General features: G+C 42.0%; 1 protein-coding gene across 1 annotated transcript; it reads right to left on the bottom strand.

The window, feature by feature from the left end:
- Positions 1-1,678: 1,678 nt before the first annotated feature.
- On the bottom strand, positions 1,679-22,959 carry LOC102292065 (PHD finger protein 12). Its single transcript, XM_042215807.1, has 15 exons — positions 22,232-22,959; positions 21,805-21,986; positions 19,007-19,079; positions 14,175-14,631; positions 13,933-14,053; positions 13,714-13,846; positions 13,455-13,619; positions 13,019-13,162; positions 11,482-12,181; positions 10,221-10,325; positions 9,951-10,097; positions 9,741-9,836; positions 5,925-6,007; positions 5,691-5,829; positions 1,679-4,341 (listed from the first exon to the last, which is right to left on the bottom strand). The coding sequence occupies exons 1-15, from the start codon at positions 22,295-22,297 to the stop codon at positions 3,869-3,871; spliced, it is 3,084 nt and encodes a 1,027-aa protein (XP_042071741.1). The 5' UTR covers positions 22,298-22,959; the 3' UTR covers positions 1,679-3,868.
- Positions 22,960-23,794: the final 835 nt, after the last annotated feature.

Genomic DNA, 23,794 nt, shown 5'->3' on the forward strand with positions numbered 1-23,794 from the left:
GCTATTTTTTGATGGGTTGGATCTTACAGGGTTAAACTTGGTAAAGTGTAGTGATGTGTCGGTTGCGAACGAAATGGCTCTTAGAGCCAGGTCTTTGACGTGAACGACGCGAGCCGGCTCCTTATCGCGAGCCGTGGTTTGTTTGTTTTTTCCTTTCTCTCACCAGAGCAGAGGGAGAGACAGAGAAAGAGCCAGGGACAACAACGTCACATTAGAAAGGTATAGTAATTATCCACAACTATTTTCAGTTGCGGATGATAAAGGATTAAGGTTTATTCATGCAGGCCCATATGACAGAGAATATGCATCTTCTTTTTGTTTTCATATTTTAATTTATATTTAATTGTGTTGTGGTTTGCAGTGTTTTGTGTTGTTTCACTTTAAATTTGTTTAAAAGGAAAAAGCTGAAAATTTAAATAGTTAAAAGTTGAACTGTGACTAGTTGGTTTTTGTATTATATGATTTATTTATTACATTTTATGTGGAGTGAATAAATAAAAGTATATTTACGGTGGCCCCTAGAGACAAAGCACGTACAAACTCCAAAACACGTAAAAACTCAGAAGCACGTAAAAACTCCAAAACACGTACAAAACACAACAGAAGTGCTCCAGGATGCTAGGGGGCAGTGTTGAGCTTTTGTTACCTAGTGGCTACACAAGCCAGCAAGTACCAACGACCGGATTTGGTGTGTGGTAGTAACAGGTAAATGAACATTTTTTTTAAATTTTGAATATATATGAGTGCTTGTGTATAAATACACAAACAATACACATATGCTTTCAATTGTGTAATTTAAGTGATCTAGGTAGCTCTGTTTTGGAAGTTCAGTTAATGCTAAAAATTTGTTTTGGAGTTTGTACGTGCTTTGTCTCTAGGGGCCACTGTACATATTTATATATAAACATATATAAATAAAACCACTTTTTTTACATTAGTAATTCCTTTTTGTGCATAATTTTATATTATTGTTAATAATAAATTAATTAAAGCAACAAAACAACCTGAAGAGCCGGTTCGGAGCCGAAAGAGCCGGCTCTTTTTCGTGAGCCGAACCGAAAGAGCCGGTTCTCTAAAAAGAGCCGGAAATCCCATCACTAGTAAAGTGTGATATGTTTAAAATGCCAACAAATTCATCTGAGTTAATTTGTGTGTAGCTGCATTTATTTAACTGAATAACTCCCAGTTGACTTCTTTGAGTGAACGGAGCACACTCGTTACAGTTACAGTTATTAACGTGTCTAACATTACTAACGTGTTTAAGTACTGATTTTGGCAGAAATGATGATACAACATGGGAACAAATTCATGACTAGGTGTAGCAGAGTAACAGCCAACCAATAGACTTAACAGACATGAAATGCATGCTGCTAAACATGTGTTAACAGACGTCTCTGCTGATTCTCTGTCTCTCTTCCACAGCATGTCTTCTATCCTGTCTTCCTTCTCTCTCCCCAATCGGTCTCAGCAGATGGCCCCGCCCCTCCCTGAGCCTGGTTCTGCTGGAGGTTTCTTCCTGTTAAAAGGGAGTTTTTCCTTCCCAGTGTCACCAAAGTGCTTGCTCTTAGGGGATGATTGTTGGGTTTTTTCTCGACTGTTGTTGTGATTTGGTGCTGTATAAATAAAATTGAATTGAATTTAAATGATTACGATTTTAAATGCTTTGAAATGGGGAAGAAAACCCAAAACACATGGTAGAAAAAGGAATACTACCATCTGCCTAGATCATAGAATAACAAGAATGGAAAAGAAGCATCCAATGATCAGCTCAAGACAGATCAATGATCTCCATTTACCTGCGAGTACTTCAATAATCAGAAGATGCCTATGTGAAGCCAAGCTATTTGCAAGAAACCCTCGTAAAGTACCATTGATGAAAAAAGACATGTATTGAAAAGGTTACAGTTTGGCAAAGAACACACTGACTGGCCTAAAGAGAAGTGGCGCAATATTCTGTGGACAGATGAGAGCAAGATGGTTCTTATTAGGTGTAAAGGCCACTGAATACAAGCCACAGCACACTGTGAAGACTGTAAAACATGGAGGTGCAAGCACCTGGGGATCTTTCTCATACTTTGGAATAGGGCCCATTATCACATAAGAGGCAGCATGTACCAGTGTCAGTACCTAAAAACACTGAAAGAGGTCATGTTGCCGTATGCTGAGGAAGAAATGCCCTTAAAATGGGTGTTTCAGCAGGACGACGACCCCAAACACACCAGCAAGCAGGCAACATCCTGGTTGCAGACAAAAACAGATTGATGTTATAAAGTGGCCGGCCCTATACCCAGACCTCAATCTGATTGAGAATTAGTGGAATGACCTCAAAAATTGTCTTCTTGATGCAAAACCCAAGAATGCAGAAGATCTGTTTAATGTAGTCCAGTCAGCTTGGAGGCAGGTGTCAAATATTTGTTGACTCCATGCCACACAGATGTAAAACAGTGATCAGAAATAATAGTTACACAACTTAATATTAGTTGTGTGCTTAAAGGAAAAGCAAAATCCTCATTTTAGTTTCTACTGTAAATATTCCAGTTTGTAAATGAAAATGCAGACACTTCTATTTTTGTGAACCTAATTTTCTTTTTCTTCATTTTCAGTAAAGAAAAACTTGTTCATGTTTTCATTTGGGATTGAATGTGCACAGCTCCAGGGCCTTTGTATATATGGAAAAAAATGCTATTAACTGTACCATAGACAAAACTGAAGGCAGAGACAAATCAAGAAACCGAAAGCTGCTGCAGCAAAGGTCCGACAGAGCATCTAGACTTCAGTCAGTCACTGACTGCCAAAGATTTTCATTGTTTTTAAAAAAAACGATCAAGGGCTGAACCATTTTCTAATAGGGGAGGGAGGGTAACACTGCAATATATTCATTTTTTAGAATTTATATTCAACGTTAATTGCAGCTAGGCTCAAAGTGTTAATGCTAACTTATTTTAATAAACATGTCATATGCAAACAACTAGGGTGTGGCAAAGATTATTTTAGGGTGGCACATGCCCACCCCATGCCACCCCTGTAGATCCACCCCTGTCAGTACTGAACTTGCTGTCTCAGAAAGTGAAAACCAAACTAGAGCTCAAAGTGGACCTAAAACAAGGCTGAAAATAACAGGCATAAACACTGAGTTTGTTCTTAGAAAATCTTTCTGTATTTACAGGTTTGAACAGACAAGCAGGTACAGACAAAGAGTGCTTATATACACAGCAGCACAAGATGTTAAAATGAGTGCTAAAACTATACGGTATTTACAGATGGACTACAGCGGAAAGTACAGACTAAGAACAAGTTTTATCACAAAACGTCTGGTACTCTACACAGTATCACAAATTCAATGAGCTGTACAGTTAAAAACCAAAAAATGGCAAATCTACATGAAATCCAATGTTTCTCCAATCGAGAGGCACTGAATTAAAATGTATTTACATTATATATACATGTTATAGTGTATAAGCATGTATGTTTTCATACATATATAGCTACCTGTGGTGCAAAAGCAGCAAAAGAAATTAGAATGTATGGAATTGAATACTACAAAGGAAAAAAAACAAAAAATGTTTGTGCTAAATGGGCTGACTGACAAAAAGGTTACACCATACATAACTAATATACTGGCAAAAACAAAGATTGAGCCCAAGGAAGTAATGTTTGCTCAAAGTCCTAACGGTTACGTCAGTCATTTAAAAGAAAAAAGAAAAAAAGAGATTGTCAATAATACTTCAAGTTCATGCAAAGATATAAACCATTAAAACAAACAAGCAAAAAAGAACTTTTCCCTGTTGACCAACCAGCTGTGCAGCTTTCCCTTCATCGTGACACAGAAGGTGCAAAATAAGAGGGAGGGCGGGGCTTCCTGTGCGGATTATGGAACAGAGTTAGAACGCAGTACGGGCACTTGGTGGGGAGGTACAGTCTCAGAGTCAGCCTCATCCTGGTTGGAAAAGCCGCTTGTTGTGGCAGTGCTGGGTGGTGGTGGTGTGGAGGTGTTAGCGGTGGTGCTGAGGGTGGTGCTGATGACACTGCTGCTGCTGGTGTTGGTGCTTGTGCAACTGGCAGCAGGTGTAGTGGCCTGCTCCTCTTTGGGCTGCTTACTGGCAAACTCAGTGATGCTAAAGACAAATTGGAGGCAGCCCAGTTTGATGTAGCTGCCATGGTGGAGCAGGGCCGTGCCCTCCCAGCCCGCCCCGCTGCCTCCAATTAGACTGGAGCTACTCGCTTTGCAGCTACAAGATGGCTCAGCACCACCCTGACGTTGGCTACTCATCACTCCTCCTACTGGCAACAACCCCACCATGGAGTTGGCTCCCTCGTCCTCTTCCCGTTTCTTACTGCGACCTACGCAAAGAAGAAATGCAGCAGGTCTGAGAAAGACGTCTGTCCAGACTAGTGTCACAGTAAACTCCATTAATGTGGAGACAATGCAAGCATGAAAAGATTTCACTGATTACATTTTATCCACAAAATAAAAATTAACACTTTGTTTTGAAAATGAGACTAAAATCATGTGGAAAGCTGAACTCTGACAAACATGTTTTACACTCATTATCTATAAACAGTTACAGAGAAATCTGATTTAATGCTGTTTCACACTGCAGCTCTTTACTAATCAAACATCTGTCCAAATGATCTTTAATAACAGATTAAGACTGGAAGCTTTATGTGATACAGCAACATTCAGACTTTACATAACGTGGTCTGCCACAGAACAAGTATATCTGACTGCTCATTTTACACTTTATTTACCTTTCTCATTGCTACAATGCCACATGCACCAAGTTTACCACTGTACTGTACGTTTACTGCATCCTTACTTTTACTTTGAAATTGCAATAGCTAATAATAAGCCAGCCTGTTCTTTCCCATTTGGTGTTTTCTCTACCAGCAGGCTCGCTGGCTAGATCGCCATTATGGATGGAGATGAACTCCAACACCAAACTCATGGCTTGTTTTTTTCCCTGCACTTCAAGCTGGCACTCTAACCAGAACCTACAACAGACGGAGAACTGGTTCGTGTGCAGTTCTCCAACAATGAGAATACAATGAGCTCACTGGGACTCAGAGCAGAACAAGAGCCAGCAGCTGCAGTCCAAGAACATGGGCTGACTGAAGACAGCTAATGATGATGTTCACTTATTTATTTTAGTTTTATATTAAGCTAATATTAGTCACTTAAAAATAAGCACGCATAGCTCAGCACATCTCATAGACTACTCTAAGGTATGAATTACAGCAAGAAGGTGATAAGTTTTCTTGTCATTGGTTCACTGCACTGCACAAACTAATTACATGTACCCATTAAGAATGACAAATGTGACCTTGACCACAATTTGGATGAAGAACACTAAAAGCTGACCAATACTGCAGAGCAGTGTCAGCGTAACAAACAGGACACTGACATTAAGCACATGGGGGGCTACACTTCTATTCAGTATTAGAGTATAAATTAAAGTATTCCTTTAATTTACAGAAGCAATGACGTTATGATTTCTTCACAAATAAAATTGTAACTATTTTAAACAGAACACATACAGATGAGTGGCTAAGTGGAAGAAGATGGATGGATATTCATAAAAGGTTCATACAAAATCTATGAGTGACGACCTCATCAGCAGTCCAAGTCAAACTGGGCACACAGACCTGGGTTCCTTCAAGCCAATCCAAACAGATGACGGAGATGTACTTACGAATGATTCCTTGGACTTTGGCTACCAGGCCACCGGGTGGACATGGTGAGGTCTTCTCAGAGAAATCGCACGAGTACAGGACATTATCCACTGTGGTGCCATGCTCGCTATAGTTCAGAAGCTCATAATGCTTGGTATTCTGAAGGACGACAAACACACATCTTGGTCATTTACATCTTGGTCACTAACAACCACAGGAGTGCTCTGCAGAGTGATGTAGTTTAACAGCCTCACCTCGTCATAGAAAATACAGGCATGTTTCCCCGATACGTAGTTGCAGTGACCGTAGTTTGTAAGGCACACATCCATGTCAGCACCTTAGAGAAACAGTTAAAGACTTAAACACCCTTTCCCACAACACAAAGAATACAGATTTGCAACATGGATTTTTTTTCTGCAGTATTGACGTGTCAAAATGTATTTTAATGACCTGCACTCCAATGTGACATATTGTGTTTTTGTTCAGTAGTTTTTATTCCACATGGTCCTGTTGTGACCCTCACAGGTCTAAGAACTTACTTTCACAGCCAACTTGCTTAAAATACTCTGATTTAAAGATGACGGTATCAACTATCACTCGACCTGACTAATGATGCAGAGATTGTGATATATTATTATATTAAACTCTAAAATATGACATTACTGTCATGTATTTGAAAAAAAAACTAAGCCAAAATGTAGAATTAGTGTATGAAACACTAAGGAAACCCTTGTTGCTTCCATAGAAATAAAGATGACAAGTAGCAGGTACATACTGCTAATCAAACATAATTGATTAACTTATCAGCACGAGTGACCACCTCTATAAAAACCCAGAAGCATTCTGGTGTGTACATAATGCCAAAGAGGAAAGATGTCTTAAAGCAGCGGTCCCCAACCCCCGGGCCTTGGACCGGTACCGGTCCGTGAGTCGTTTGGTACCGGGCCGCAAGAGTTGAGGCTCAGGTGTGAAATATATGGTTTTCAGCGTTATTTTTTATCGTTTTTATCGTTGACTCGGTTTTCCTGGGTCTTTTCACGTGTGTTATGAATAAATCTTTTTTTCGGTACCGGTACTAGTTTTATTTTGTTGTATTTATCCGCGACACCTTAAAGGCCGGTCCGTGAAAATATTGTCGGGCATAAACCGGTCCGTGGCGCAAAAAAGGTTGGGACTGTAGGAGTACAAAGTAAAATTGGTTACATAATCAAAGAGTTGAAAGGGACCTGTCTTAAAGGATAAATGAGTGCTGCATGTCAGTATCTGAAGTTGCATGAAGCCAGTCCAAACACGCTCATAATTCTACCATGAGAAAGATTATTCACTATTCAAGTGGAAAACATGCAAGACAGCTGCAAAATATTCCCAGGAGTTAAAGTCCAAAAACAGTCACCAAGGATCAGGCAGTGCAATGACTCCAAGCACGTCAGCAAATCTGTCTGGTGGTTCTGCAAGCTGATGAATGATGGGGTGTTGTTAGTTTTTCCACACACTGCTTCTGCATCACTTCCCATTTTTATATCTGTAGGAGTGACTAGCTCAGGTCCAAGGTACACCTGCTGTGTTGGCAACTTTGCGTATCACCGGCAATGCCATCACACAGCTATATCCATTCATGCTAGCTATTACGGTGCATGTACGTGCTGCAGTATTCTTCTGAACAATAGGTGTTGCCCGTCCTCCAAATCAGCGCTGGTAGAGAAGGAGAAGAAGTCAAAGTTGGAAGCCAAGGAATTTTAAAGTTTTTGCCATGTTTCAACATCTCCCTCTGTGAAACCTGTGAACCTCTAAACTTCTGTACTGATATGATGTTAGGATGCCATTAAAAACAGACTTTAACCCAGCTGCAGCAGCAATGGAACGATGCATCATAAAAATGGAGCAGTCCCCTCTGCGAATCCCTAACTTGTTGTGGTGGAGGGGTTTGTGTGTCCCAGGGATCCCAGGGGCTATGTTGCCTGGGGGCTTTTGCCCCCTGGTAGGGTCTGCCATGGCAAATTGGTCCTGGTTGAGGGACCAGACAAAGAGCGATTCGGAAGACCCCTATGGCAAGACCATCGAGGGAACAGTTCACCCTGCCCGGGATAGGGTTATTGGGGCCCCGCCATGGGGTCTGGCCGGGCACAGCCCGAAAGAGGGACATGGGCCCATCTTCCTGCAGGCCCACCACCCGCAGGAGGTACGGTAGGGGTAGGGTGCATTGTGAGCCAGGCAGCGGTCAGGACCAGCAAACCGTCAGGCGACTCAGGAGGGGAAAGCGGTGTTCAACCTGCACTGTGTATGTGCGGGTGCAGTGCTGCTGACTTAGACTGAGAAAATTGCCGGGCGGTGGAAGGAATAGTTCGAGGACCTCCTTTGGGGGCGAGGTCACTGAAGCAGTTAAACAATTCCTTGGTGGCAGAGCCCCTGGGTTGGATGAGGTCCACCCTGAGTTCCTGAAGGCTCCAGATGTTGTAGGGCTGTCTTGGTTGACACACCTCTACAATGTTACATTGAGATCAGGGGCCGTACCTCTGGATTGGTAGACCAATTGTGGTTCCAATCTTTAAGAACGGGGACCGGAGGGTGTGTTCCAACTACAGGGGAATCACACTCTTCAGCCTCCCTGGGAAAGTCTATGCCAGGGTGCTGGAAAGGAGAGTCTGTCTGTTAGTCGAACCTTGGATACAGGAGGAAGAATGCGGTTTTCGTCCTGGTCGTGGAACACTGGATCAGCTCTTCAGCATCTCAAGGATACTTGAGGGTGCATGGGAGTTTGCCCAACCAGTCTACATGTGTTTTGTGGACTTTGAGAAGGCATTCGACCGTGTCCCTCGGGGAGTCCTGGGAGTATGGGGCGTCTGGTCCATTGCTACGGGCCATTCAGTCCCTATACAACTGTTGCATTGGTCCATATAGCCGGCAATAAGTTGGACTTGTTCCTGGTGGGTGATGGGCTCCACCAGAGCTGCCCTTTGTCACCAATTCTGTTCACAATTTTTAAGGACAGAATTTTTAGGCGTAGCCAAGGGGTGGAAGGCTTTCACTTGGGTGGTCTCAGGATCTCATCTCTGCTTTTTGCAGATGGAGTTGTTTCTGCTGGCTTCATCGGGTGATAGCCTCTGGCTTCCCTCGGAATGGTTCGCAGCAGAGTGTGAAGCGGTGGGAATGAGAATCAGCACCTCCAAATCTGAGGCCATGGTTCTCAGCCGAAAAATGGTAGAGTGCCCACTCCGGGTCAGGGACAAGTTCCCGCCAAAGTGGAGAAGTTTAAGTATCTCAGGGTCTTGTTCACGACAGACGGGAGCAGGAAATCGACAGACGGATTGGTGCGGCGGCCGCAGTGATGTGGACGCTATATGGGTCTGTTGTGGCGAAGAGAGCTGAGTGTAAAAGAGATTGCGGATACAAGTGGCGGAAATGGGCTTCCCCCGAAGGGTGGCTGACCTCTCACTTGAGATAGGGTGAGAAGTTTGGCCATTTGGGAGGGGCTCAGAGTAGAGCCGCTGCTCCTCCACATTGAAAGGAGCCAGTTGAGGTGGTTCGGGCATCTGACAAGGATGCCTCCTGGGCGCCACCTGGGTGAGGTGTTCCGGGCATGTGCCACCGGAAGGAGGCCCCGGGGCATACCGAGATTATATCCCTCGGGTGGCCTTGGAACGCCTTGGTATTCCCCCAGACAAGCTGTAGGAAGTGGCTAGGGAGAGGGAGGTCTGGGCTTCTCTGCTTGGGCTGCTGCCTTCGCAACCCAGCCCCGGATAAGCGGAAGAAAATGGATGGATGGATGACCAGCAGAGATGACAGCTTACAACATGTAACATCAATTTTGCTATACGGTGACATTTGCCAGGCACCACACAGCAGGTATGATGGGGCCCTACCTATGTTCTACTTCGGTCTTACTAAACTTTAGTCACAAGGCAAGAATATAACCTAAATCAAACATGATTAACTGGAGTTTGGTGAACTGGTATAATTTCAAAAAACTCTCCTACGTGAACCTTTCCCCATCAAAGGTGAAACCTAAGAGTGGCTCAGAGCCAGGGCACAGAATGCAGCAGGGTCAAAGTCACAGCGACTGAATGTCCTACCTGATCCTATGTGTAACGTCCTATAGCACATGCTGACAGCTGCTCCTCTTCCTGTCAGAGGGTAAAAGACCGCTCTGGCTTGCACCTTTTTCTGACCTGGGAGGAGGAGAGTGTAGGTTTTAATAATTAGAACAAAACAGCAATCAAACAGCAGAAAAACGGACTTCTTGACAAGTAAACAGACTAAACTGTAGTGCAAAGGTGTCTTACTGTTTGGGTGGGGTGCTGAGGTTTTTGGGGTAGTGCTGGTGGTGGGGGGAGGTTGAGTGCTGGGCACTTTGGGAGCAAAGAGCTGCTGGATCCTCTGATAGGCCAAGAGCTTGATCATCTCTGCATCCAGTTTGTCCAGCTCGATCCCTGCACACACACAAACACACACAACCGCTAGAAGCTAATTACATCTTTGTGTGCTTCATAGCAGAACACAGCAATACGAAGGCTCTTAAACTGTCACATGTGGCCGCAGAGTGACAAACTCACCCCCATCCTCCTCTTTTCCATCCTTCATGCAGCTGGACAGGTTGGTGATGGAGGGCAGTGTGTTGGGCAGCAGTGAGTCCGTCAGTGCAGGAGCAGCCTTTATGTCTGAGGGACAGGAGAGGAAAAAAGAGACAAATTGATGAAATGAGATAAAAGAAGGACCAGAAAAAAGACAGTTTTTGATAGTTCACTATAAAGGAAAAAAGTGCACAGGAACTATTACTGAGATAGAAGGCAAAGCAAGTTGTATCTGAATAAGTTTTTTTTCTTCATAACTCAGTAACTGAAAATAAAATGTGCTCTTAAATGGCCATGTATCCTTTTGGTAAATGGGGCTGCACGACACAAAATATGCAAGAAAACTCTTAGCACCATCGATTATGTCAGCAGTGAGTATTCAATTAATAGCAACAGTAAACATTCAAAAGAGAGAAAACTCAGGTCTTTTAAAATGAACTTTTCATTTGTTTCCACTTTAGAAAATGCTTGTTTTGATAGTTTAACAATACACAGTATCTGCCAAAAGAGCTCAACTCTTTCACTGTATTTACATCCCATATCACAATCACATTTCCACTTTCTTGAAGAAACATTTTCCTAAAGACAAAAAAAACTGATAAATTATTAGAAATAGAAATAACAGAATCACAATTTTAAGTGATCTGCCAAACAAAATAAGCTATGCATCCTAGACTGAGGCATGAAATAAAAAGGCCTTCTTCCCATCTGCTTGGAGCTCTTTCTTACATTATAAGGGGGGAAAAAAAAAGAGTTCTGACAGTATTGCATCTTCTGGATGAAGCAGAGTTGGTCAGTGTGCACGCGTGTGAATGCATGTGTGTTAAAGTGTGCGAGTGAATGTGTGTAAGCCTTCAAACAAGCATGTAGTGCCTGCAGTGAAGAAAGGTGAGCATATAACCATTCTCAGTTCTGAGGCCTTCTCTGTGCTTTAATGCAAAACAGACGTTATGAAAGTGGAGATGTTAATACTAATAATAATTCAGCCTAACAGCATGACTATTAACACAATTTCTTAAAGTTAAAAATGTATTTAAATTAATATAAATACGCAAAATAATGTTGCTATAGCCTCAAATTAAATGTTCTCTCATGCACACCATGGCCCCCGTTACACGTATAATGAGGAGAGAGTAACATAATGATTACTTGAGTATATTATTACTATTATTATCATCCTTATTATTATTAGCTGTATAAAGTGATACATTTAGACTGCAGCTTTGACATTTCTGATGTGTACCTGGAGTAGGTGCTGATCCAAACTTTACTGTGTCGTGCTCCTGGCTGCCTCTAGATGGTGCATCTGTGAAGGAACTGCTGGTGATTGAGAAGGAGGGCTTTTCATCGGTGCTCACACACTCCTCCTGGGGCTCTGTCTGGCTCCTGTGGTTCTGTTGGCCACTGTGGGGCCATATCGTGGGGGCAGTGGGGCAGTTCTGTTGGGCACATGCATTTACAGTGCTCTCGGGTTCCTTCTTAACCGTTTCTGTTCCTATGTGGTTCACCAGTCCAGAGGCAGAAGCTGATGGCGTTTTCCCAGCCTTCAGTCTGTTCTGTAGCTCAGCCTGCCTGCAGGAATCTGAGGCACTGTTACAGTCTACAGGTCCATTGGCTCTGGGAGGCTGAACCAATTCCAGAGGCCCATTAGGTTTCCTACAGTTCTGACATGGTGTCACGGTGCATTTGCAAAGAACTAGCCCTGATGGGCTGTCCTTGGAAAGAGAGGCCCCCTGGGAGTCACTGGGTGTACTGCAAGCTTTAGAGCAGGGGTCAGGGGAAGAAGTCCTTTCTAATGAGGCCTGAGTTTTCATGTCCTCTGATGCTCCACTTGACTGTGTATTTGCTTTCTGCTCAAAGTGCCACTCTGTTGATGAGGCCTTCTGTTTGATGGATAGGTGTCGCATGATACTGCACTGGAGAGCGATGACATCCTGAAGCCACTGTTCAACACAACACATGTATGTTTTTATAAAGAAGCAACCAGCAGTTCTGTTGAGAGGCCCTCCCCTTCATCAAGGATTCATTTATATCACACAAACAAACAGATACCAGAATTTGTCTTTTGCTGCAATTTTCAATTAATTACTCAAAGCTCTACAGTCTGTGAAAAAAACAGACTTTCTAATGCAACTGTTGCAAAGTGCCGTGAAGCAGTTGGTTCAGCTTTCAGAACTTCTGAAACTGAATTTTCTGTTACTTTCTGATAAACACAGTACACAGGATGTGTCAGTGTTTCACTCATCTACACCAAAAATCAAACTCTCTTAAAACTTCTTGTCCAAACTCTCCTCATAATCATCCAAAATGAAAAGGAAAGTGATCAATCATCCTTAACCTGCTAGGACCTGGTGTCCACATATGTGAACATCACATTTTTGGTTGGCTAGACCAAAATACTAAATGTTGCTCTACAAAGGCCTGATTTCCACATGCGAGGACGTTATACTGCCACTGTTCTATTGAAATTTAAATCGAATGTCCTCATATGTGGATCTCATTTTTCTCAGAAACAAACATCAGGTAAAAAATAAAATCTGATAATTCTTTGGTTTTACATTCATCAGGTCCCAATCAGCCCAAATAGCAAAGAGAAATTAAAAATGCATGCCATGAAAGAGTTTGGGTCTTAGGAGGTTACGCTGCTCTCCTATTAATCTCACATCCTATTACATCAGATGACACAGATTGTAGCACACAAAAGCCTGTTTCGAGGGAACTATCATTACAATCTGACTTAAAGAACATGTTAGGCAGCTGCTGGTTTCTCTTGTGCCTACCTCCTGCTGCTCAGCCTCTGTGGTGAAATGCTTTGTGGGCTGATGGTCAGGAATGCCACTACAAACCAGCTCTAGCTGGCGCACCCCTGCAGGAAGCAGCATGGGCGGAGGATTCTGGTACTGGGACTTGATGGCATCTGGCACCTGAATAAAAACACTGACTGTTAGAGACAATTTAACACTTTCTAGCAAATTAACCAGTACGTTCAGATGTGTCTAAAAATAGCATCACTTCATATACAAGTGCACAACTGCTTAAATTTCAGAAGCTGGAAAAAAGACAGAATGTCAGTATCTAGGTATTACTGTCTTAGTGTAACAGATATATTATTAAAGCCATTCATTTCCTAGATCTCCACCTGTGTTCCAGTGGCCAAGAAAAAAGGATTATATGAAATCCAACACACTGCACCGTCACACTGAGATGTACGTCTACCTTGATGGTTTTCTTGTTGCGCTGGTGAGTGGTGCGCCGGTTGGGAGCATTTTGTCGATGTACTCTACGCAGGAAGTCCAACTTAACTGCGTGCTGGGACATCCTGTCCTGGAACTGATCGAAGAGCTGACAGCGGCTGGACAGGCTGAGGCTCCTCTGATTCAGCTGCATAGCAAACAAAAATATATCAATAAAAATTTACATCAATAAAAGGAAAGGGAAAGCAGCTTTAGCTTAGAATCAGCACAGTGCATCTTACTACTAAGTGCTCCACATGGTTTGGACACATCCATTTGCCGGCAGGTAAAGCTGTGAGTGGAGGGTCCAGACAGTCCATGTGGAACAGGAGGGGACAGTAATCGCACTGGATCAATGGAGCCAACCTGCAACTCCTGAGAGACCAAATAAATAGAATTAGTACCTGCTGTCATTGCTTCAGGGCTTCGTCTACTTCTTTGCACTGTGCAGAACTGCTGACCTATTGCATGAAAAGCAGATTTTGACTGGCAAAGGGACTAGACCATTGGGATCCAGTTCATGCTGAGGCCTCCTGAAGGGCTTTCCAAGCAGCTCTTCTTTTTTCCTCCGTTTACTGCTGCCTAGAAATCCAAACAAAAGAGCAACATTGAAGAAACAGTCTAAACTGCATATATAAAGAGGTATTTTAAAGTTAGGGTGCTGAAAGAAATCATATTTTGGTAGTCATTATGACTGACTGACCTGGTAGTGCAGTGGTGCACGTGAGCTCACTCGGCAGCTGAAACTGAGTGGGGTTTCTCTCCATAGCAGCCGCTATTAGGAGCTGAAAGGGCCTCTTGAGGAGTCGCGGTGTCGGAGCAGAAACTGTACAACTCTCGAGCTCTGCACCCTGAACTTCATCCTCAGGCTCTGCTGCCTCCTCCTCTCCATCGTTCTGCTCCTCTGAGGGGGTTGGGGTGGATGAAGTGTTGGAATTTGGAGTCTCAGGTCGGCTGCTTGGCCTGCTGCTGGTTCTGCGGTCCAATAGTCGTACCTGGGCCACTCGTAGACCAGGGCCTGCAGCTCCAGCCCCCGGAGGAAGACCGTCAAGCCGCAGTGGGCCAGCGTTGAGCTCCAGCTCCACGGATGGAGAAGCAGAGCGCTTGGAGGAGGATTTCTCTGGCAGGCCGTTGGTCTGTTCAGACTTCTGTTCTCTTTTCTGTACAAAGTCACACAAAAAACCCAAACACTGATTTAAAAAGCCATCTCTTGACACTGCTGTCTTAGCAAATTATAGATGAATCTCCAACCTTCCTTTTATCTCAAAGATTCTTGAAAAAAATCATTTTAAAAAAAGCTAACAGATCATCTGCAGAGGAATGGCTTATCTGAACAGTTTCAGTCAGGTTTCAGAGTTCATCACAGCACAAAAACAGCTTTAGTGAAGGTTACAGTTAATCTTCTTATGGCCTCTGACAGTGGACTCATCTCTGTACTTGTACTTGTTAGACCTCAGTGCAACGTTCAATATTTTTGACCATAATATTTTATTAAATTATTATGGTCAAGCATAATATTTATTAGAGCATGCTGTAGGTATTTATTTCTGCAGTGGTTTGTATTAGGGCTCCCACAATTTGTCAACTAGCCACGATTACGTCGACTATCAAAATCGTTGACGACTAATTTAATAGTCAATGTGTCGTTTGAAGCTTTGTAAGACCCCGAAAGATGCAGGAATAAGTAGTAGGATTTAAGAGTGTAACAACGAAATGAAACAGAAGATGGCAGCACTGCATGTACAAGGATGCCAGCTGCCGTTAAACCCCGAAGAAGAAGAACCAGGCTGTGTCCCAATCCAGCAACCGCACGCTTCGAAGTATGCATTTTGAGACCGATTACGTCACAGCGACGCAACGACGGCTGTCCCAATCCAAAGTGTACTCCAAATGCGGTTGCCAAATGTGCCATCAATTTCCCCAAATTTGAAGTGTGGTCCGTTGTAGACTTCGTGGTCCCATACATCCCACAATTCATTGCGCAACAGTGGGTGTGGATAATTTTGCCGAAAAATACGGCAGACGGCTGAAGCAGAGCGGCCGAAGAGTAAACTGTGAAAAGTAAGTACTGAATATGATGTCACTTATTTATGTGCAAATGTTTAATAATGAAGAACATTAAAACATTACTGTTGGCCACATGTCGGCAAAGTTGTGTGACATTAGTGATGTTTGTACTTTCAGCGTCAGCTTGGTTTTAAAGCCTCTACTTTAAAATATACGCCGTTCAATAGTCGACCTTAATCTGACAGAGAATGTGATGATTTTATGGATAATTAAAGTCAGTTATACAGTACATCCACAAACACAACAAGCTGAAAGTCAGTGATGCTGCTTGGTTTGCAGTCCTGAATATCACGACACAAGCAGGATTCACTGCACTGTTAATGTTAGCTATGTTATATTGCTGCCTCTGTTCGGTGGTGTCGAGCCAAACGGACTTTAACGTGTGTTTGAACGAGCTCACGGTTCACTCGTTAAGCTGAAAGAAAGATGCTTGAATCACAGGAGTCACACATGTGTCCACTGTACCATCTGGGAACTCTTCTTGTTTAGCACTCGTAATAACACAAACACTAAATCCTCCTTCTCTTGTGCTGTTTTGTAGCAGTGTGTACACCTGAGACTGTCACCTGTCTGTCTGTCCTGCACTCTCTCTCTTTTTCTTTCTCTCTGGTTGTGGAATAAAAGTATGAACATGTCTCAGCCTCAGATACTCAACTAATCAAAGTGATGTCATAAAAAAAATGAACGAACAAAACATTTTTTCTCCTTCATTTCTGTCAAACAATGCTGTATGAAACGTTTCTCGCGGTTTGTATCATGGTTGCTAGGCAACCTGAGCAGCGCGACGAAGGCTAGACCGTCCCATTTCACAACCTCTCACTTCCGCACTTCTCGTACTTCCTAGTACGCGCCGTTCCTAGTACGCAAACTGTGAATACTCTGAAGTGTACGGCCACTGGATTGGGACACAGCCGCAGTCTCCGGTATCATAGCTGTGTCCAAATTCAGGGGCCGCACCCTTTGGAGACTGCATTTGGAGGCGACACGAGGAAGGCTGTCCAAATTCGAAGACTCCGACAAATGCATCCTTCATTTCCCCAGATTTCAAGGATGGGTCGGGTGTATCCTTCGTTGCCCAACCTATCCCAGAATTCATAGCACGGCCCAGCCAATTCCAGTTTCCAACAATGACGGCAGCTACTTAATTTTAATATTACTCTTTGTGGGTCACAAAATAAACTTTTAAGATATTTTCAAGTGAGAATTCAGCTGTCTAAACTTTAAATATCTGATCAGTTTATCAAGACATCACATTTTTGCAAAAGTGCACCAACATTTTCGGAGACATCTGTTACCCACCAGCTCGATAGCTAGCCGGGGCTCAAGGCTCACTAGAGCCGACGAGAACACTGAACTCCTGGCACATCGTTTTCAGACCCCCCGCGGTCTAAACATGATATATAAGTCACTTAGATAACTTAAAAATGTTGTTGTTTGGCTTTTTCCAGTGTTTCATGTGTTCCTGAGTAAGTTGGCTTGGCTGAGATTAAAGTTTTTTCACACAGCTGAAGAAAAATCAAACAGAAAACAGATTAAACAGAAAGTTTGAGATGGTAGAATTTACTCCAATGTCCTGTTATATTTTAGTTAGCAAGGAGCAGACGGCTATCTAATAGACTCCAATTTGTTCATGTGAGTCCGCTTCACACACCAAGGTTAATTATGGATATACTAGGACCAATTCTGTTTACATTTTAAATGCTTCCCTTAGGCAGTATCATCAGCAGTATCATAGTATACATTTTCACTGCTATGCAGAGGACACCCAACTTTATTTATCCATGAAGCCAGATAACACACACCAATTAGTTAAACTGCAGGAATGTCTTAAAGACATAAAGACCTGGATGGCCTCTAATTTTCTGCTTCTAAATTCAGATCAAACTGAGGTTATTGTACTCGGCCCTGAAAATCTTAGAAATATGGTATCTAACCAGATTCTTACTCTGGATGGCATTACCTTGGCCTCCAGTAACACTGTGAGGAACCTTGGAGTCATTTTTGACCAGGATATGTCCTTCAACGCACATATTAAACAAATATGTAAGACTGCTTCTTCCATTTGCGCAACATCTCTAAAATTAGAAATATCCTGTCTCAGAGTGACGCTGAAAAACTAGTTCATGCATTTATTACTTCTAGGCTGGACTACTGTAATTCATTATTATCAGGATGTCCAAAAACTCCCTGAAAAGCCTTTAATTAATCCAAAATGCTGCAGCAAGAGTCCTGACAGGGACTAGAAAGAGAGAGCATATTTCTCCTATATTGGCTCCCTGTTAAATCCAGAATTGAATTCAAAATCCTGCTCCTCACATACAGCATATGTAAGCATATAGTTGGGCTGGATCAGTTGACCCTGAATCCTCCCTTAGTTATGCTGCAATAGGTGTAGACTGCTGGGGGACTCCCATGATGCATCGAGTATTTTTTCTTCAGTCACCTTTCTGACTCACTATGTGTCATTTTTTTTCCTTCCCACTGTCACCAAAGTGCTTGCTCATTGCTTTTCTCTGCATGTTAGGGCTGCACGATTAATCGTTAGAAAATCGCGATCTCGATTCATACTTATGTGCGATCTCATTTCCAAATGACAACGATTTAAAAAAAAAAAAAAAAAAAAAAGACGACGATTGTACCGCATTTTGATCCGGGACGTAATCTGCATGAAAACAAGCGCTCACTCTTCCTGCTCAACAAATGACAAGGGCGGAGCCTTATACCACGTGATACAGAAGCTGTGCCGTGTGATGCTAAAATTAGCAGGGAAAAAACAACGGAGAGCACGTCAGGGATGACGAGAAAGTGACAGGAGAAAATCCGTCCCGGTCAACCACCCAAACATCAATAACGGGAACCTTATACAGCGCTTCCCTATACCCGTCGAACTCCCGCAGGCACAAAGAAATTACGGAGGCTATCACTTATCACCTGACCAAAGATATGGCTCCCATCAACACTGTGCAAAACGAGGGATTTAGGAAAATGATCAACACCCTAGACAAACGCTACACAGTGCCGTCCCGCAACTATTTTTCTATTGTTGCACTACCTGCTCTATACACGCAGCGTCGAGCAACGGTGGAGACGGAATTTCAAGCAGTACAACATTTTGCGGCAACAACAAAACGTGAGACATTTGTTGTTTTTATGTTTATTTATTGTTTTTATGTTCAGTCTCAACTGTTACGAAGTTGATGTGCAGTTAATAAGTGCAATAAATATTTATACTGGAAAAGAAAATCGTGAGAGAATCGTGATCTCAATTCTAAGCCAAAAAATCGTGATTCTCATTTTATGCAAAATCGTGCAGCCCTACTGCATGTATTATTGTAGGGTAAAATATTATTGTGATTTGGCGCTGTATAAATAAAATTGAACTGATTTATCAGTACATAGAACACACTCTCCAGGATACATTTCAAAAGCAGAATGAATCAAATGTGTAACACCACATCTGTCACTCACCTTCTTTCGAACATTGCAGCGATGACACATCCATTCCCCTGGAGGAAGCATTTCTTCACTCAGAGGTGGGTTGCTGTCGTAAGAAGACAGAAATTAAATATTTAATAAGATAAAATGAATCACAATTTCTAATTCCCATTTCATTCAAATGAAAAACTCATTTGATCCCATTGTTTTGGTATCAAAACAAAAGTCTAGCTTCTTCTGTCTCCATCTGGTGGGCCAATGGCTGCATTACAACAAAAGCATCCACACAGTGCAAAGTAATGGCAGTTACCAATGTTACATTTTCATTACAGTAGCTGACACATTCATTAATAATCAATTGCTCCCAATGTTTTACACTATATACTAGAGGTGGGAATCACCATACATCCCACGATACGATATTATCACAATACTTAACACACGATACGATATTATTGCGGTTTTTTAAAATATTTTGCAATATTCTGTACATAAAGGTAAACTTTATCAATATTCATTTATCTAATATCAAAGTCTCACACTCAGTCTTTCTCTCATTTCAGTTTTATTGTTGACAAACTGAACGGTTTGTATTACAGTCTAGTCCAACTTAACTGAATTCAACCATCTGGTACAATTATAGCTATTCTGAACTATGCAATTTATGAAAACTATGCATCCCATTCAGCAACTGAAGAATTTGAAAGTAAATTAAAACAAAATATAATTTTACATTAAATAAAAAAGTTTTAAATGTAATTAAAATAAAACATGTCTTAAATTAAAATAAGTAAACTGTCATGTTTATTGCTGCCAAAAACAAGTTAAACACATTTGGACAGTGAAGGAATGTCAGGATTCTTGCTCAGAAAAAGGATCAACATGCTCTGAAGTCATATAACAAAATATCGATTTCTGCTGTCCCTGTATAGATACATTATTAGCAAACAAAATATCACGATACTACACAGTATCGATCCCCCCCCCCCTATTACATACTGCCCCCATTCAAGAAAACTTTCGTCAGATCCACCTCATTTCACCTTACCATTTTTTAAAATTATGTCTGGTTAACTGTTACCTTGGTATTTCCATCACTCATCTGCTACTTGCAACCACCATCCGCTTAACAGTTATTCATAAAATTACACTTAGTGACCAAACTGAACCATCTATCTATTATGCTTTGTTACTCCTTTCTTTTTAACTTGCATTTTTAACCATGGTGGTGCAGTGACTAGCACTGTTGCCTCACAGCAAGGAGCTCCCTAGTTTGATTCTACCACCTGGCCGGGGCCTTTCTTTGTGGGGTTTGCATGTTCTCCCCGTGTTTGCGTGGGTTCTCTCTGGGTACTAATAGTTTGCTTGTAGTAAGCTTATTTACCCTACTTTTTCTCTTTACTCATTATTATTTTTTAACAATTTATTCATTTCTATTGGCTGTTTGTTTCTATAGTTTCTAGTCAACTTTAAACTTTTTTGCTGATGCACCCGGTGTATGAATTCATAATTGCAGAATTTAGCATAAAAATTGGACTAAGAAATACAAAACATATCCAGTAAAATGACGACAATAATACATTCCTCCACAGATTTAAAAAATGAAACAAGTTTTTTTTAAATGATACGTTTGTGTTTGAAGTGGTCACATGTGAGATGCGCTGTGCATGGCACAACTGAGTTGTCACCCCATGTAACATTGTCTTTTACATTGCAGACATCAAAGCAGCAAAATTCGTCAATACATATTTAAAATCTGAAGGCGTCCACAGGTGTGGCTATATATGTACAGACGGGTTTTATACGGTTTTCAGGTGACAGTCTGGACTCAATTCTTCCAAATACCAAAGTAATACAGAAAAAAATGATACGGGTATTTATTTATCGCTGCGGCACCGAAATTACCTGAACAAACGCTGTTATACCCGTCCAAAAAAAACTGCGGAATATTTCGTCCGTATTTTTAATGCACCCCTTTTCCATCAGAGTTGATTTTAAAGGTTTGTAAGATGGCGGTGGAAGAAGGGGGGGAAAGAGCAACGAGGTCGCCATATTGTAAACAGAGGCTACATTTTTACCAGCAGCTCCGCTGGCTGCAGCCTCGGCAGGAGGGGAGGACCGACTGCAAGCTAATTCAAGCCTCTTGCAGATACGACATATTTAAGCATTATTTTCAAACTCCTGTGTGTTATATTTTCATTAACGACGCGTGAAAATAAGTTTGCTATACACTTTCAAACTATATAAAGTCCAAAAGTCAGTATACAAGATAGACGACTGGGATAACGGTGCACAGTCCTCCCAGAGCAAGAAAACATTCTGCTCTGTTTGCTCTGTTACTTTAATTATCAGTTCCTATCTTAGATCACCAAACGTCTTTTAATTAACTTTAACTGGTTTATTTCCTGAGATTCTGAAAATGTGTGGAAGTAAATTTGACATGCAAGCAGCTTCCAGAGAAAAATGGGAGTTAATAATAAACCTTACAGAGTGCAACACAGCGGCTAAAGCCGGCCTCCATGGTTAACGTGAACGGAGAACACAGCGGGAATTTCGGAAGAACAATTAATCGTTAATGTTGACTTTTCATTGATATAAGCGTGAGCTTTTGTAGCGAAAAAACTATCAGGCAAAATGAAATCATTTAACAGATCGTTTCTTTACACATTTCAAATCATGTGTCTATGAGAATCGGAACCACAGCGAAACGGTAACCGAGGACAATCACTGGAGTTAGCATTCAGCCATCTTTACACATAACTGACGGGGACTAGCAGTTATTTCCGCTTGTTTTACTGACTCTGTGCGTGTTCTTCAGTCAAATAACTTACCAGCACTGGAGATGGAAAGCTGCAGGACAGTGGTCACAGCACAGCAAGTCTCCCCCTTCCCTGCAACTATCGCAGGTGTCGTGGTTAGTCGCCCTGCCGCTCCTCCGGACGTCCCTCACCAGTTTCCGACTCCGTTTCTCTACCTCATCTGACTTCGGGGGCGCCAGTAGTGTTTGAATTTGCTGCAAAAGTTGTTCAGCTGTTTAGTTTGACATCGCGGCTAGTGTCTAGTGTCCGCTGTGACGTTTATAGAGAGCGGTAACAGTAATTTGTGGCCTCCGTTACCAAGCCGAATTAGCTAGCTAAGAGCTTGATAGCGGGCTATAGTGATGATGACAGCTGCGATTCAAATTTGGTAAAATTTATTAAAGTGTTAGCAACAGAGGAATGTTTCGCTTAATTAAGGCCTTAGATATAGCAGCCTTACCTCCATTAAGCCCCCAGAGGTATCCAAATCGTACACAATCGTTGGGGTCTCCATTTTGTCCCACATTCATCCAGAAACAGACTTTGCAAAAGGAATTTGCGAACCAAGTGCCTCGGTGCTCACAATAACCACGATAAATCCTGTAAGAGATTACTTCCCGAATGTTTTCGGTCAGAGGATGTCTGGTAAATCGACGTTAGCTATCGTTAGCTGCCCAAAGGAGCTAGCTAGGCAAACGTCAACCAGTCAAGGTTGTGAAGCTAGCGGTCTCACTAGCTGCCGTGGTTGGCCATAAAAAGGTAACAAAAATGACGTCTAACTATGTAGTTAAAATACTGATCCCTTAGCACCACTTTTTATGTGTAAGTGCCACGAAAACATACAGAATTTTCTATCAGTAGACTACTGCTCTTAGCTACACAATCCATCTGCGGCCTAGCTGGCCAGCCATGATTCTTGTTTCTGCTCCTGCAAAAAGGAGCGCTGTAAATCTGCAAAGCCCTCCGCTCCCATTGTCAAAACAAAATGTAACCAAACAATCCAGGAGAAAACTAGATGTAGTACGGCCCAAAACCTGGTTTCCGACAGCGTCCGGAATGTATAATCCTCAAATCAAGTATGTGGAAATGCAAATTTGGTTGATGTTATTGTTGTGAAAAGGCTGTGCATCTACACTGGCTGCTAGCAACATCCTTACAGTTGGCGCAACCGCGCACACCGGACACGCATGCGTATTGGAACGGATATAGATAATTACGGATACATTATAACGAAGCGGTAAAACATTGTCTACACGGTGTTTTGAGTGGCACTGACGTTTTGAAATTATTTTATTTGCTATGACTTTCCCTGTCGGTTGCCTTATGGCACTACTCATTACTATTGTGCTGCTACGAGAGTAGCATTAACTGCTTCTTGTTTCAATAGCTTTATTGTTTGTTAAAGAACACGACTCGTGTAATTTGCACTTCTGCTACAATAGCGTTTCAGCTGCTCAAATGACCATCTTAATTCTTCTTCCGCTTGCTCAACGTGTAGTCTATTTCAACATGTAGTCTATGTAGACAGCATCCATCCATTCTCTTCCGCTTATCCTTATCGCGGGGTGGCTGGAGCCTATACCAGCTGGATGACAAGTCAGTTAAGCTAACAGAAATGTTTAGATCAATTCAAACCAATTTAGTTTTAATTACATAGCACCAAATCACATCAGCTGTCACTGTCCTCAAAGCGCTTAGTTATCCTTCTACCAATCAGACTTTTCTGACAGAGGGCATTGTGCATTTTGCAATTAAAGTCCTCACTGGGTTAAGCTGCTGAAGTCTGAAACACATTCTTTAATTAAGAGAGGACCAGATTGTGCAAAGTGAAACGCTGAAGTAATGCACAGATCATTAGAAAATAAAGACATCCAAAACATTAACAAATCAATAATCCACCATTATATTCTCTTAAACCAAAGATTTATTTAAGAATGTATGAAGCCCTAATTTACTTATTTTCCATCTAGCACTTAAATAATATAAGTTCTCACATAAATAAAATTTGTATTTATTGCAGGTT

The sequence above is a fragment of the Haplochromis burtoni genome, unplaced genomic scaffold (assembly GCF_018398535.1).
Source record: "Haplochromis burtoni strain Fernald_Lab_line unplaced genomic scaffold, NCSU_Asbu1 Contig_827, whole genome shotgun sequence".
NCBI lineage: Eukaryota > Metazoa > Chordata > Actinopteri > Cichliformes > Cichlidae > Haplochromis > Haplochromis burtoni.